Source organism: Carlito syrichta, unplaced genomic scaffold (genome assembly GCF_000164805.1).
Source record: "Carlito syrichta isolate Samal-C Ts95f unplaced genomic scaffold, Tarsius_syrichta-2.0.1 Scaffold91568, whole genome shotgun sequence".
Classification (NCBI taxonomy): Eukaryota; Metazoa; Chordata; class Mammalia; order Primates; family Tarsiidae; genus Carlito; species Carlito syrichta.
The window spans coordinates 66,032-81,160 of NW_007035664.1; the positions used below are offsets into that span (position 1 = coordinate 66,032).

Below are 15,129 nucleotides of genomic sequence, written 5' to 3' on the forward strand. Positions count from 1 at the left end.
AGCAGAAATCTGAGTGGAAGGAACTTCTCCCTCACATGGATATGAAAACGGAGCGGAGGGTCTTTAGCTAAACTTGGATGTAGAGGATGGACTTCTATGACTATTTTAATAAAACAAGATGGAGCCAGGCACAGCGGCTCATGCCTATAATCTCAGCAGTTTGAGGAGTGGAGGCGAGAGGTTTGAGACTAATCTGAGCAACATGGCGAAACCTTGTCTCTACAATAAATCAAAAAATTAGCTGGGCATGGTGGCATATGCCTGTAGTTCCAACTACTTGGAAGGCTGAGGTGGATGGATCACCTGAGCCCAGCAGGTCGAGGATATGGTGACCATGAGCATGCCACTGTACTCCAGCCTGGGTGACAGAGTGAGACTCTGACTCAAAAAAATAAAACAACAAAAAAAAAACCCTAAAACACAACAACAAGAACAAGATGGAATCCTCATTGGTAAAAACCTTGGCATCCTCATGCCTGTAATCCCAACACTTTGGGAGGTCGAGGCCGGAGGATTGCTTGAGTCCAGGAGTTTGAGACCAGCCTGGGTCACATAGCAAAACTCTGTCTCTACCAAACAACAACAACAAAAACAAAACAAAACTCAGCATCACACGGGCAGCCTACTGTAGTAAGTAGATCTATTTCTGCCCTAAAAGTCATTTGTCAACAGAGCTGTAAGAGATGGTAAAATGAATTTGCTGGGGTTTTGCATTTATTTCTGATTGTCGGTGGGTAATGACTTCAAATGCTTCTGCCCATTACCTGTCCTGTTCTTTCCCTTTTCCCTGCCATCATCCTGGTACAAGCACTACTCACTCTCACCTGGATGACAGAAAGAGTCTCATTGCCTGCCTTAGTCAGTCTGATCCTGGCATCTTCCCTGATACACACACTCCATTGGCTCTCTTGGGTCTAGATTGGCTTCTGGGAATCAAGTGAGTCACCCCCATACTCAGCATCTCCTGACTTTCTTTCACACTCCAAGAGAAGTTGAAACCCCGTTCTTGCACAGTTCTGCCAGACCGGCCCTCCATACCTCCCAATTCTCATCTCTTTCTGTTCCTCACCCACTATGCTCCAGCCACACTGAGTACCCTCCTGAGCGGGCAGTGCCCCAGGCTTCTTTTGGGATTCAGGGTTAGTTAGCGCCAGCTCTTCCTCTTCCTGGAACTCATTCATTCAACTCCAGTAAAGCAGACTTTACTGGCTGGGCCATGTGTTCTTTGAGCTATGGTCACCATGTTTTTCTGCCGTTGGTCTCCTCCCCTACCTTGAGGTGAATCTTTCCTCTCCTTCTCTTTAATTTACTTTCTAAATAAACTATATTTTCCAATCAAAAAAAAAAAAAAGCAGGCTTTACGGAGCTTATGTTCTAGTGGAACAAACAATCGGTGTATAAATAACTCAGTGGAAATAAGAACTCACGTATGTGAGCAGTTGAGTGGTCCTAGAAAGTGCCCTTTGAGCAGAGAGCGAGGGAATATGGTCTTGGTGTTTTCCTTGCTTGTTGTTTCTTGTGAGCCCGCCCCACCCACCACATGCCAACAGGACTCAAGTCCTTGAGAGTAGATACCATGTCTTTCCATTCCCAGTCTCTAGTGCTCAGAATGAGGCCAGTCCATAGTAGGGGCTCAGTAAATATCTGTGGCAGGAATATGTGTCGGGGGGATGGAGCTGAGGACAAAGAGGTGAACTCGTGAGGGCTCTAGTCTTCATTTATTTATTTATTTTTGCTGCTGTCTTAACTCATGCAGCCAAGAGGAGAGAGAGAGCTGTTGCTCAAAGAATATATCCTTTTAAAGCCGATCCCATCTTCCTTTTCATTGGTCCCCTCTAAGACTTTAGAGTCTCCTAGATTTTTCCTAGTAGGAGACACATTTGAGGAAGTCAAGATTGTTGGTCACTAAATAAGACTGGAAGATTCTAACAAGGTAGGATTTCATAGAAGGCAGTGAGATGCCAGAGGAAGCAATTGCTTCTGGCAACCAGGAATATACTTAACGGGAAAATGACGAAGAAGGGGCAGAAGAGAGGAAGGAAGGATGGAGGGAGGCATCGGGCGTGTTAGCCCAAAGCTGCCAGAAGAGCACATCATGGAAAAACAAAGCTGCTTTTTGGTCCTACGTTGGTAAGGGTGGGGTGCACAGTCAAAACACCTGGCTTTATGTCTACTCACAAATCAGAAGGACTTGTCACCTAACTTCTGACACTTGTTAAAACTGTAAGGAAGACTTGATTCAAAACTACTTAAATGAAGGGCATCGAAATAGGGAGGAGAGATCAGGTTCAACTCTGAACACAAGGACAAGTGGGGATTTGTAGCCAACAGCAGAATGGGGGGGTCAGTGGATAAAAAATTAGCAAGAGGAGACAGGCACACTACAAGGGTGGGGGGCATTGTTACTCAACTGGCCCAACAAGATTCTTGTTAAAGGCAGTCTAAGTATCAAAGGTGGGGGATATATCACAGATCAAGGGTCACAGATCAAGATATTCTCTCTAAATTCACTTAGCAGGTTTCTTGCTAAAACTCTGCAGAAACAGAAACACAAGCCCAAGACTGAGGGCTAATTGAGAAGAGAAGCCTGACAAAAATTTGGTCAAGAAGAGCCTTTGTCAACCTCAGTTTCCATGTCTGTTATGTGGGGACAGACAGCAGTGCCGCACAATCCCCCTACAGGGCTGTTGTGAAATAAAGTCTGGTGAAAGATACATGTAAATCCTGCATTGCTGAACAAATGTGAGAGAGGATGTTGCTATGAGGCCATGTTACTATGAGGTCTTCCATGTTAAGTAGAACTTACAACCCTGCCTCAGAGCCAGAACTTGGAAAGACCCCCGGCACCTTTTAGTAGCCCACTCTTATTCTTCCTCCCTCTATACTCCCAATTTTATTCTAGCTACACCCTTGGCACTGATGTCACTCAGCAGTGGTCACTGATGTAAGGAGGAAAAGAGGATTTAGGGCGAAGAGGGCGCAAAATTAGAGATAGGTTCTGAATAGTCTGCAGACAGAGGGCCCATGAGAGAGGGTCAGTCGGCAGTGTCCAGACCATTTAGGCTGTTCTTATGCTGAAAGTCTCTTGTAAATATGACACAGTATTTGAAAGAAGAGATTTGTCTCAATGAGAGCTCATTTAGAAGCAGTGGAGAAAAGAGGAATTATTGGGACGATCTCCTCTTTTGGAGGGGATCAAATTGTGTTCCTATGTACATAATACTTCAAAATAAATGTAAGACAAACAAATATTACATGTAAGAGCAAAACCGTAAGGAATAGCTGAGTGAATATTTCTGTGATCTTGAGGAAGGGTTTGTGAGTGTGAGGTCAAAGGGAGGAAATAAGCTTAAGAAGTTTTGATTACTGACAGCTTGCCATTTGCAAAAGACAGATGCACATGCCAACTAGTAAAAAAAGATATCTGCAGTGTCTAGTCTGTCACCCAGGTTAGAGTGTAATGGCATGCTTACTGCCATCGCAGCCTTGACCTGCTGAGCTCAGGCAATCCTTCTGCTTCAGCCTGCCAAGTAGCTGGAACTATAGGCATGTGCCACCATACTTGGCTAATTTTTAAATTTATTGTAGAGATGAGGTCTCACCAAGTTGCCCAGGCTGGTCTTGAACTTGGACCCAGGCAATCCTCTTGCCTCTGCCACCCATAGTACTGGGATTACAGGCATGAACTACTGCATCTGGCTTCAAAGAATATATTCTTAAGACATAAAGAGCACTTAACAAGATAGAATGCCATAAGAGAAAAGTATTCACAAAAGAAGACTATCTGAATGGCCAAGAGACAGGTGGACAAGCTCACCACCACAAAGCAAAAGAAATGTAAATAAAGCCAAAACATTGAAAACACTTATTCAAAACATTTTTTTTACCAAGAATTTGGGACTATTACAATAGTTACAATAACAACCTAATTTAATGCTGCTTCTAAACTCTAAAATATGCTTAAAGAAATGCCATTCCATAGTGTGTGCAATCTAGAATAATTTTTTGGAGATATTAGATTTTAATGCAAAGATAAAAATTATTTATAATTGGTAATTTCATATGAATAAGCATGCTTCAATTCTTAAAATTAAACTAAAGGGAAAATTGATCTATCAAATCATCTTCTTATAGGTAGTACGAACTTTGACCTAGCTTTCTTTTTTCTTTTTGCATTGGAGTCTCACTGTCTCCCAGGCTGGAGTACAGTGACATGCTGCTCACAGCCACCTCAACCTTGATCTGCTGGGCTCAGGTGATCTTCCGCCTCAGCCTTCCAAGTAGCTGGAGCTATAGGCATGTGCCACCATGCCCAGCTAATTTTTTGATTTATTGTAGAGATGAGGGCTCGCCATGTTTCCCTGTCTGGTTACCTCGGCCTCCCAAAGTGCTAGGATTACAGGTTTGAGCCACCGCGCCCAGCCATGACCTGGCTTTTTTAAGAATAACCACAAGGCCAGGTACAGTGGCTCACACTTGTAATCCCAGCACTTTGGGAGGCCAGAGAGGATTGCTTGAGCCCAGGGCAACATAGCAAGATCATGCCTCTACAAACAAACAAGCAAAAAAAAAAAAAATTATCTGTAGTCCCAACTACTTGGGAGGCTAAGGTGGCAAGATCACTTAAACCCAGGAGGTCGAGGCTGCTCTGCACCAGAACTGACCCAAGATGCCCTGCTGTGGGTATTGGTTTATGTGACTGCAAGTTCATGACTCTGTGTTTATATAAATTGCTGTATGTGTGTGCACATATATGTTCATCCTTGCATGTATGTTTGCTCATGTGTGTCTGCACGTACACGTGTTTTAGGAGGGACAAAAAGAATTGAAAGGTGAAGGCAGCAATACATGATTTGAATTTCATGAATAAAGGGAAAAGGACATCACATGCTGGTTGGAAACTGGACAGCTGGCCTCTGAGAGGAACTCTTCACCCAGGGAAGCCTTCAGCCAAGATGCTAAGAGGGACAGTTTGAAGATCTCTTGTTAAAGATCAACTTTCCCATGGAGCAAAAAGAATGCCAGGGCAGTGAGACAAAAGACACGCATCTTAATCTTGACTGTCATTCATAAAACACCCTTTGTCTATTCAGGGCGGTTTTAGTACTTGGCTGTGTGGGCCATGAGTGGAAACGAACAAGAAGGAATTTTTATCAAGTTACACTTTCAATGAACTGAGCTTTCTATGAAAGAATTCAAACTAATTTCTTTCAGTGCTTGATTTATTTTTTTTTAAATCAAAGGTTGTCTTGTTTTAAATTAGATGTGCCTTATAGTAAGTGATTTTGCTGAACAACTCCAGAAAACATTTAAAAAACTGATGATTTGTTAACTAAGTTCAAACCAGAGGAGGGAGCAAAGAAAGTGGGATGCTTGGTTTTCTATTAAGGACTGTGAGCCTGGCAAAGAGATATTTCCCCTTCAGTTCCATAGATATGTTAAACATTTGCCTATAGCACAGCCATAAATTCTTATGGGATCCAATCACTAATCCCCACCCCTGCCCCAGCAAAAAGCCTTGAGGGGAGGCAAGGCATTTGCATGCACTGAGGTATTCAGTTATTCCTAACTGGTAAAAGCCTTTTCAACCCCCCCCCCGCCCCCCCACCCCCATAAAAAATAAATGCATATGCTTCCAGGTAGCTCATCAAAAGCCATCCCAACTAGATTACGGCTCTAGAATCAAAGAGCAGGCTCATAGAACAAGCAAATTCACTTGGGAGGCTTCCTCCCTCTGGGCATCAGCAAAGAAGTTAGGATTAAATATTTATAGCTGTGCCTCGGGCTGAGCCGGCTAAGCAGAGGGGAAAATAAGGTATCTTCAGGCAAGGATTGGATTGAGAATGTGAGGGCTGCCTAGATATAAATAAACATCTGCTCTTTAATTACACAAAGAAGCCTCCAAGCATCCCCTTGCTCCTGGGATGTGTACTCTTGCTTATGTCGCAACTGTATTTAGTCATGGAATTTCCAGAGCTACTCAAGTCTGAGGAGGAAGCCCATGGCCAATGAGTCAGATTTTTAACCCATGAAAAGGGTTATTTGTTGAGTTTAGAGATGATGCTTGGCACAGTCATGACTGGATCATTGCAACAGAGGTTGAAGAAGAGGACGCTGTCATCCGCATTTTCCCCAAAGTGGAATTCAGCCTACTAGTCCACTCCACACGTCCCCTATTCTGTTTCTCATTGAATCATTTCTCATTGGCATGGCTGGTCATTTGTTCAAATATGAATGCAGAAAAGCCAGGACCAGTGAGAGTGGGGTTTCGTTAGTTGAGCTCGCAGTATACTAAGAATGGAGGGTATCCCTAAATATATTACTTACCCTTCCCTATAGATAGTAACCCCAAGTATAAAATAAGAAGTTGAATTCTAGCCAGGTGCAATGGCTCACACCTGTAATCCCAGTACTTTGAGAGGCCGAGGTGAGAGGATTGCTAGAGCCCACAGGTTTAAGACCAGCTTGGGCAACTTGGCAAGACCTTGTCTCTACAATAAATCCAAAAATAGGTGCCAGGTGTGGTGGCACATGCCTGTAGTTCCAGCTACTTGGAAGTCTGACATGGAAGGATTGCCTGAGCCCAGTAGGTCGAGGCTACGGTGGCTATGAGTGTGCCACTGTACTTCAGCCTGGGTGAAAGAGTGAGACTCCTACTCAAAAAAAAAAAAAAGTTGAATTCTATGTAATCTATGAGGTCTGTGGTCAAAACCTACAGTTGCAATCATCCAAGTGGACAGCAAACTCAAAATTAAGTGGAGAGAGAAGTTGATTTTCAAAAGACAGAGATCCCAATTTTGGCCATTGTGACACAGTAGGTTTGCATGGAGCCTGGAAATGGGTATATTTAGAAATCTTTCCAGAATTCTAAATTCTAAAAAAAAAAAAAAAAAATGTATAAGGTCTAGATGATATTCTGTTAATCCAAATGCTCTAATTCAGCGTGTGAAATGGCACCAGGAAGATTCTGGTTTCTTATTGAAAAGGAAAAATGTGCATCCCCCTGTTCAGGTTGCCTAGTGGGACCCCAAATGAGACTGATTCTACTACCTTTTTGTGTTTCTATCTTCTTCGCTTTGCATCAAAGAAAAACAGGCTATTGTATATGCTGGGATGCTGCCAGGAGTGCGGTTTGGTTCCTGGCACTGTGGGTAAGCCAGAATAATGACCAAAATAAAATAAAATTCTCGAAAAGAAATGTAAGGAAAAAAATAATCTGATTGTAGCTGGCTAGTTAGTTCTGCTCATCCAATTTCTGCCTTAAGCCTTAATTCAGTCTTTCTTCTTCAGCTAACACCTTGGGGCCAGAAGATGACCTTGTGACTCCAGGTGGGCAAGAGAGCACCTTGCCCCAAGGTGCAGAAGATGATTTGGTGACCCCAGGAGCCCATGAAGAGTTCTACAATTCTCCTGGCATGACAACTCTGGTGATTGTCCTGGGAAGGGAGGAATTTGCCCCATAGGCATATGATCACATGCAGGGATATGGTATATACAAACTTTTTTTTTCTTCTTTTTTGTGTTGGAATCACACTGTTGCCCAAGCTGGAGTGCCGTGACACACTCATGGTCACTGCAGCCTCGATCTGCTAGGCTTAGGTGATCCACCTCAGCCTTCTAAGTAACTAGGACCATACGCGTGTGCCACCATGCCCAGCTAATATATATATATATTTTTTATTGTAGAGACGAGGTCCTGCCTGCCAAGTTGACCAGGCTGGTTTCAACCCCCTGGACTCAGGCAATACTCTCACCTTCACCTCCCAAAGTGCTGGGATTATAGGTGTGAGCCACCATGCCTGGCTTGAACATACTTTAAATATATATAAAGTATATATCTATATGTGAAATCGGCATGAGCCACCATACCAAGAAATAGTTATGTATGTAGCTCACAACAAAAACTACAGTAAGTCCTCAAAGTTGTCAATAGATTCTTGGAAACTGCACCTGTAAGCAAAATGACATACAGCAGGTCGTTATAATGCCAATGAGAAAAACAATTGATTTCATTATAAGTTGTTTCACTTACAGTCGCTATTTCCAAGAACGTGTCGACAGCATGAAGTGAGAACTTAACTGCACTAGGGAACTGGTAGCTGATGTGCTGATTACAGGTGATTTGAGAGTAGGGCTTCTCAATTTTCAATATAGTAGGTCTTCTTGAATGTTGTGGTAATGTCATTACTATAAAGTTTCTAAATATGTATTCTCAATAAAATCTCATCATAGATGGGTAACAAATATGGACTAAAACTGGTCCACAGATCACACGGGTATAGACTGTGAAGGCTCTCAACTGACACATTCCTAACTTAATTTTAATTAACTTATTAATGTCTTTCATGTCTGCCATAGGCAAGACAAGATGTCAGTCGCTGGGAGGGATTGAGGTCAGCAAGCCACACCCTCAGCCCTTGAGGATCCCATAATTTCGTTGGCATCAGAACAAAGACGTGTCACCGTCTCCATCACTTTCTGTATTTCAGCCATGTCGGCCTTTCTAATCTTTGAACACACCAAGCTTGTTCCAACTTAAGCTTTTGTTTTCTCTACCTAGAATATACCTAGATTTTTCTCTACCTAGATTTTCCTACAGTTGACTTTTTCTCATTCTCAAGGTCAATATCATCTCAAAGTACCCCCAAAGTACTCACCATCACCCTTCCCCCACCTCATTTACCAGGAGTTACCCTCTAGCCCTGAGGTCAGCAAAGTGCCCACCAGGATTTGGCCCACTGATTGTTTTTGTGCATAAAGTTTTATTGGAATACAGTGATGCCTACTCAGTTGATAACTGTCTGTCTGCTCTCCTATTCTTTTTTTTTTTTTTTTTTTTTTTGAGTTGGAGTCTCACTCCATCACCTAGGCTGAAGTGCATTGGCACACTCATGGCCACCCCAGCATTGATCTGCTGCGCTCTGGCGATCCTTCCGCCTTAGCCTTCCGAGTAGACTGAGGCTGTGGTGGCCACGATCGTGCCACTGCACTTCAGCCTAGGTGACAGAGTGAGACTCTGACTCACAAAACTCCATCCATTAAATAATAACTCATCACAAATACAATTCCACTGGCAAATTCTACTTTCTGTCTTTGAATTTGACTATTCAAATACCTCACATAAGTGGAATTAGACAGTGTTTGCCTTTTGTGACTGGCTTATGTCACTTACCATGATGTCCTCAGGGTCCATCCATACTGTAGTAGGTATCAGCATGTTTTGAATTTTTGAAACTGAGTCATATTCTATTGCATGTATATGCCATATTTTGTTTGTCCATTCCTCTGTCCATGGACACTTGGGTAGCAGCTACTTTTAGCTGCTGTGAGTAATTCTACTATGAACATGTGTTCACAAACATCTCCTCAAGTCCCTGTTTCTGTTTGTTTTCTTGTTTACACTTTCAATTTATGCCATTGTATATTTGATACATTTTTGCCACATTACATCTTTTTTCTATTATAAGACAGAGCATATATGTTAAAAGATTAGACTTTGTTTTTTTTTCCTTGTTTACTTCTTCAATAGGTGGCAACAAGCACCAAGAGTGTAACAGATGTTCCCCCTGAGGATCGGCCAACCCCAGAAAGCACAGTCCATGCCCAGGAAGGAAGTCAGAGTACCACAGCTTCAGACGTAGCAACTAGTCACTCCATGGGTAAGAAAACCAGTCAGCCCAATGGGCTTAGATCTACTTTAACATACAGTACATTCCAAAAGTCCATGAACAAATATAATAATCAATAGGGGACATATTGGAATCCAAGAGTGAATTCCCAACCAAGCTTTATGTGAGAGGTTCAGAATTTGATTTTTTTTTTTTTTTTTTTTTTTTTTTTTTTTGAGTAAGGGTATCATTCTGTTGCCCAGGCTGGGGTACAGTGGCAAGATCACAGCTCACCACAGCCTCGATTTCCTAGGCTCAGGTGATCCTTCTACCTCATCCTCACAAGTACCTAGGACTACAGATGCGTGCCACCATGCCCAGCAAATTTAAAAAAATTTTTTTGTAGAGATGAGGTCTTGCTATATTGCCCAGGCTGAACATAAACTCCTAGGTTCAAACAGTCCTCCCACCTTGGCCTCTCAAAGTGCTCAGGTTACAGGTGTGAGTCACTGCATCCACCCCTCCCCCCAAAATGTTTTATATTTGTACCCTCATGTTCATAGCAGCATTATTCACAATAGCTAAAATACGGAAGTAACCATGGATAGATGGATGGATAAAAAGATGGATGGATAAGCAAAATTTGATATATCCATTCCATGGAATATTATTCAGCCTTAAAAAGGAAGGAATTGCAGACACATGATACATTATTAGTGAACATTAAAAATGAAGGGTATTATGAGGACCGAGTATGGTGGCTCATGCCTGTAATCCTAGCACTTTGGGAGGCAGAGGCAAGAGGATTGCCTGAGTCCAGGGGTTTGAGACCACCCTGGGCAACTTGGTGAGGTCTCGTCTCTACAATAAATTTAAAAATTAGCTGGGCATGGTGGCACGCACCTTTAAGTTCTAGCTACTTGGAAGGTTGAGGTAGCAGGATTGCTTGAGCCCAGGAGATCGAGGATTGGTGGTGGCCGTGAGTGTGCCACTGCACTGCAACCTGGGCAACAGAGCGAGACTCTGACTCAGAAAAAAAAAAAAAGAAGGATATTATGCTATGTGAAATAAGCTAATCACAAAAAGGCATATACTGTATGATTCCATTCATATGAGGTACTTAGAGTAGCCAAATTCATGGGGACATTACAAAGTAGAGTGGTGGTTGCCAGGGACTAGGAGAAACAAAGAATGAGGAGTTGGTATTTAACAGGTATAGAATTCAGCTTTGCAAGATGAAAAAAGTTCTGGAGGTGGATGGTGGTGATGGTTATACAGCAATATGAATGTAATTAATAACAGTGAAATGTACACTTAAAAATGGTTAATTTAGTAAATTTTATGCTATATATATTTTACCATAGTTAAAAAAAAAACCTAACGGTGAGCAAACCAAATAGAGTTAACCAATATAAATGATCAGTGGAAAGCATTTCCAAGTTTTTTAGAAGAATTGTTTATTTGTAATATGGATTGACAACTAATTAGCAAACTAGCAGCAGAAAATGGAGTCTTCCACATTGAGTATTCTATCATACTGGGACACAGCTCTTCTATTCCTTATAAAAGAAATCCTCAGTTGCTTGAGAAATAACTGTCTCTTCTGTCCCCTGCCTCATCCTGTCACAAAAATTATGATTTAGGGCACATTCTCACTTTATATATCATTATGCCAAGATGTTTTCATATGTGAGTTGAAATGTCATTACAAGCACTTGGTTTTTAAGACATAATTTTGTGAGGACATCCGATGTCCAACTTTCTCATGAAACGCCCAAGTATGATGATGGCTGCAAGTATGATGCATGCTCATGTTCACAGTCAGTGTAATTTGGGAGGAGCAGGGGAATATAGGACTAATAAGCTCTATTTTTTTAGTAACAAATCTTCCAGGAACTTTATTCTTGGTAATATATTTTTTAACCTATGTTGTCTTTGGCAATAACAGTGTGTTATGAGCCTGGAGTCCTTAGTCACTATGTTAGGAGGTGATAAACAAATGATTGACTTGTCTCTGCTAGTAGTTGTCTTCCATGGATGTCATTTGGGGAGCTGAATCAATGACACTTTAGTTCTAGGAAGGCTCAAACCTGACAATCCCAACCATTTTCTATGGTGGGGTAGTATAGTCAGCTTGAGTTGCTCTGAATAAATTCTCCAGAGCCATGGGCTCACCCCATGCAGGGAGTGCTGGCTTGTGGCCCTCATACCCTGGGGCCATCCTGAAGAGGTATCTTATTTTGAAGACAGTCATAGTACAAAGGGTATGTTTTATTTCAAACCCCCCAACCATAAAGTATAGTAGGCATCTTTTAGATGATGGTTGGCTAGTTTTACCTTCAGTTAGGAAAGCTATCTGATATTGAAGATATTTTATAGGTTGTGAACCAAGATTCTAGGGAAGGGACTGATTCACTCTTTTTCAGTTTCCCATGAAATCAAGGCATCTTGACTTTTTCTCCATCTGCAAACTAGGTAAACAGCTACCACCCAGAGGAGTTAAGGACTCCTGGAAGAAACTATCTGGAAGAAACTCACAGTGTAGAATATTCACAGCATAACTATTGGACTAGGTTTGACTGCCAATAGAACTCTAAAATAACAGTGACAAAAGCACAAAGGATGTATTTGCTTATAAAACTTAGCTGGGCATATTGCTGCCTTGAAAAATCTGGATTTTGCTACAAAATAAGAAGCAGGGAATATATATCACAAGACAAATCACAGTCTTAGTCATATTTTCCTATAAACTAGAGAATAAATTAGAGTATTAGTCTCAATGAGCAATAGACCTCATCCCAGTCTGCAAGTTTTCTGTGATCTTGGCATTTGACTAAGACTCCACAGCTCTGAATTCTTTTGCTACCTTAACCTCTGAAAGTTTTGACTGATTATTTAAGATCTCTATGACTCAGTTTCCTTGACTCTGCTTTCTAAATTGGTTGAGAAAAGAATATTGCACACAAATATACTATGAACCCATAGTAGGTGTAAAGTGTACATAAATTTAATAGTAACTGTTACAGAGACAATATCAGGTCAGAACTTGCTTTAAAAATCCCCTGATCCAATTTATTTAAGAAATTGTCCTCTTTGCTTATGTTTTGCTACTTTCCACTTACAGTAAATTCATCTTTTGCCAGTTGTTAAATTACAACTATTAAATCCTAATCATTCCATATCATTACATCTCTCTCTCTCTTTACAGAGAAAGTGGGTGGAGAGACACAAACAACAATTGAGAAAGGTAGGCTAGATTTTGGTATTAAAATATTCCTACTGGCGTTAAAGTTTTTCTTTGAACCAAATCTTTGAGATGAATTTCATAACTTCTTTGATTGCAGTCTACAAGGGCAGGCACGTCTACTAAGAGTGAAAATAGGGGCAAGTTTAATACCTATAGGCAAACACTATCAAAATTTACAGTGAAGCCAGTATTAGTGTTAGGTTTGATACGTCCTAAAACCAAGAAATCTTTCCATTGATAAGATGGTATTAGAAGAGCCCAAAGTTTCTCCTCGTGTAAGTAAGCTTCCAATGAATAAGGGAGAAACAACATAGAGCTTTATTTGCTATGTACAGTAGGGCAAAGGCTTTGTTTATAGATGGCATGTTTTATTACAGGTGTGTTTTTTCTCCGGGGCTCATGCTTTTTTTCTCTTCTCATTCAGATGGTTTGGCGACAGTGACCCTGGTTGGAATTATAGTTGGGGTCTTACTAGCCATTGGCTTCATTGGTGGGATCATCATTGTGGTTATGCGAAAAATGTCCGGAAGGTTCTCGTAAGTAAATAACTGACACCCACATGATAAGTAAATGAAGGCAGGCACGTCTAGAACTCAAACCTTTCAACTAATAGAAATCTCTAATGTAAAGGTCATGTTCAAAAGCTCCTTACTTCCAAGTTTCCCCGCAAGAACACTGTGAGCAGAGACAGAGATGACTCTCAAGTTGACTTCTGTTGAGATCTGACCAAATTTGATCTCTTGTCTTAATTTTCCAACTAACTGAACTTGAAAGAAAGCCCAAACCAAGTTTTAATGTGATGCCTGTTCACCTGCCTCCAACCATCAGAGGTAGGTGCTCTCTGGAAAAGCACCTGTCACAGACCCAGGACCCCATTCTGATGAGGAATTCCACTGGCGATGGGTTCTCTTTTTCCTTTTTGAGGCTCACTCACAGCCACCGCAGCCTCGACCTGCCGGGCTCAGGTGATCCTTCTGCCTCAGCCTTCCAAGTAGCTGAAACCACAGGCATGTGCCACCACTCCCAACTAATTTTTTTGATAGAGATGACATCTTGCCAAGTTGCCCGGGCTGGTCTTGAACCCTGGACTTAGGCAGTCCTCTCATCTTTGCCTCCTAAAATGCTGGGATGACAGGTATGAGCCATCACCCCCAGCATCTTTTTCATAGATTCCTCCTTCCTTTTCTGTCCCCCACCCCCACACACCCACAATGCGGTCATGTGCGCCTAGATTTGACTATAGTTATGAGGAGAAGAAATCCTCTCTCATGAAGCTTCCTTAATAATTCAAATTCATGGCCAGAGAAACACGTTGTCTTATTTCTGTTGGGGAGATACGTGATGGGAGAGAGGAAAGAACAATGGTGCACAATTTGGAGGTGGGTGAGGGACAGAACTGACTATGATGAAGATTCAGCGTGTTTGAACGTGTTTAGAATCTGACCCTGAATGTGAGGACTAGACAGAGAGGAGGAATGAGGCAGGGAGAGGAGAGCACCAGATGCCAGCACTGGAAGACTTTGGAAAAAGGACAATAGGAACCGTGACTCACGGGGTTAGTATGCGTGATGCCAGTAAAAGAAATGACAGTCACCCTTTGTTTTCACAGGCCCTAAAGAGCTGGTTGTGCCTACTGTCCATACACTTTAAAAAGAGTTTCTGGCTTTCCCCCATCCCTGATCTTGTGGGAGAAGATGACCCATGGAATGTTCGCCCGCCTCCCCCTCAAAATCCATGGTGATCCTCCACTTGCCAAAAGTCACTGAAGGAAAAGACGGTTCACCAGACTTGGCTCCTCTAAGCATTTGCCTTTTAATTAAGATGTTTTAAATGTAAATTTTATAAAAGATAAATTAAAAGACCAAATGCATAGAAAATGGAGCAAAGACTATGAAAACTGATTTGTAAGTAAGACAATACCAGGCAATCGATGTTAGAAGCTGTAATCATGTGTCTTCATTCTGACCACTCTCTGTTATTGTTAAGAGGCAAAGGAATCTGAAAATATTTATATCCATGGAGTCCTTGGATCCAGTGCTACGTCAGTACGTGACACCGGCATTTTGCAATTGCTGATCTGTTGAAATGTATACATTCCAATCTAGTTTGGTCTATTTTTTAAAGCCTGCTCTGGTGTGAATAATCAAGTAGAAAATCTAAACGTCATGTGCAACTGCCTTTAGCTGGCTCAGATAAATCATTCCAAAGGCATCCATTTTAGATCATAAGTAGGAAGTCTGTCCTTTGGAGAAGACACTTTGCTTTTCACAACAA

General features: G+C 41.7%; 1 protein-coding gene across 1 annotated transcript in view; it reads left to right on the forward strand.

Annotated features, from left to right (window-relative positions):
* PDPN (podoplanin) overlaps nucleotides 1–14,928 on the forward strand; it is a 31,162-nt gene extending 16,234 nt beyond the window's left edge. The window contains exons 2-6 of the mRNA XM_008059550.2: nucleotides 7,291–7,427; nucleotides 9,530–9,659; nucleotides 12,817–12,855; nucleotides 13,280–13,391; nucleotides 14,465–14,928. Of these exons, the coding sequence (XP_008057741.1) occupies nucleotides 7,291–7,427; nucleotides 9,530–9,659; nucleotides 12,817–12,855; nucleotides 13,280–13,391; nucleotides 14,465–14,471 (425 nt within the window). The 3' untranslated portion in view covers nucleotides 14,472–14,928. The remainder of the gene's footprint in view (nucleotides 1–7,290; nucleotides 7,428–9,529; nucleotides 9,660–12,816; nucleotides 12,856–13,279; nucleotides 13,392–14,464) is intronic.
* Nucleotides 14,929–15,129: the final 201 nt, after the last annotated feature.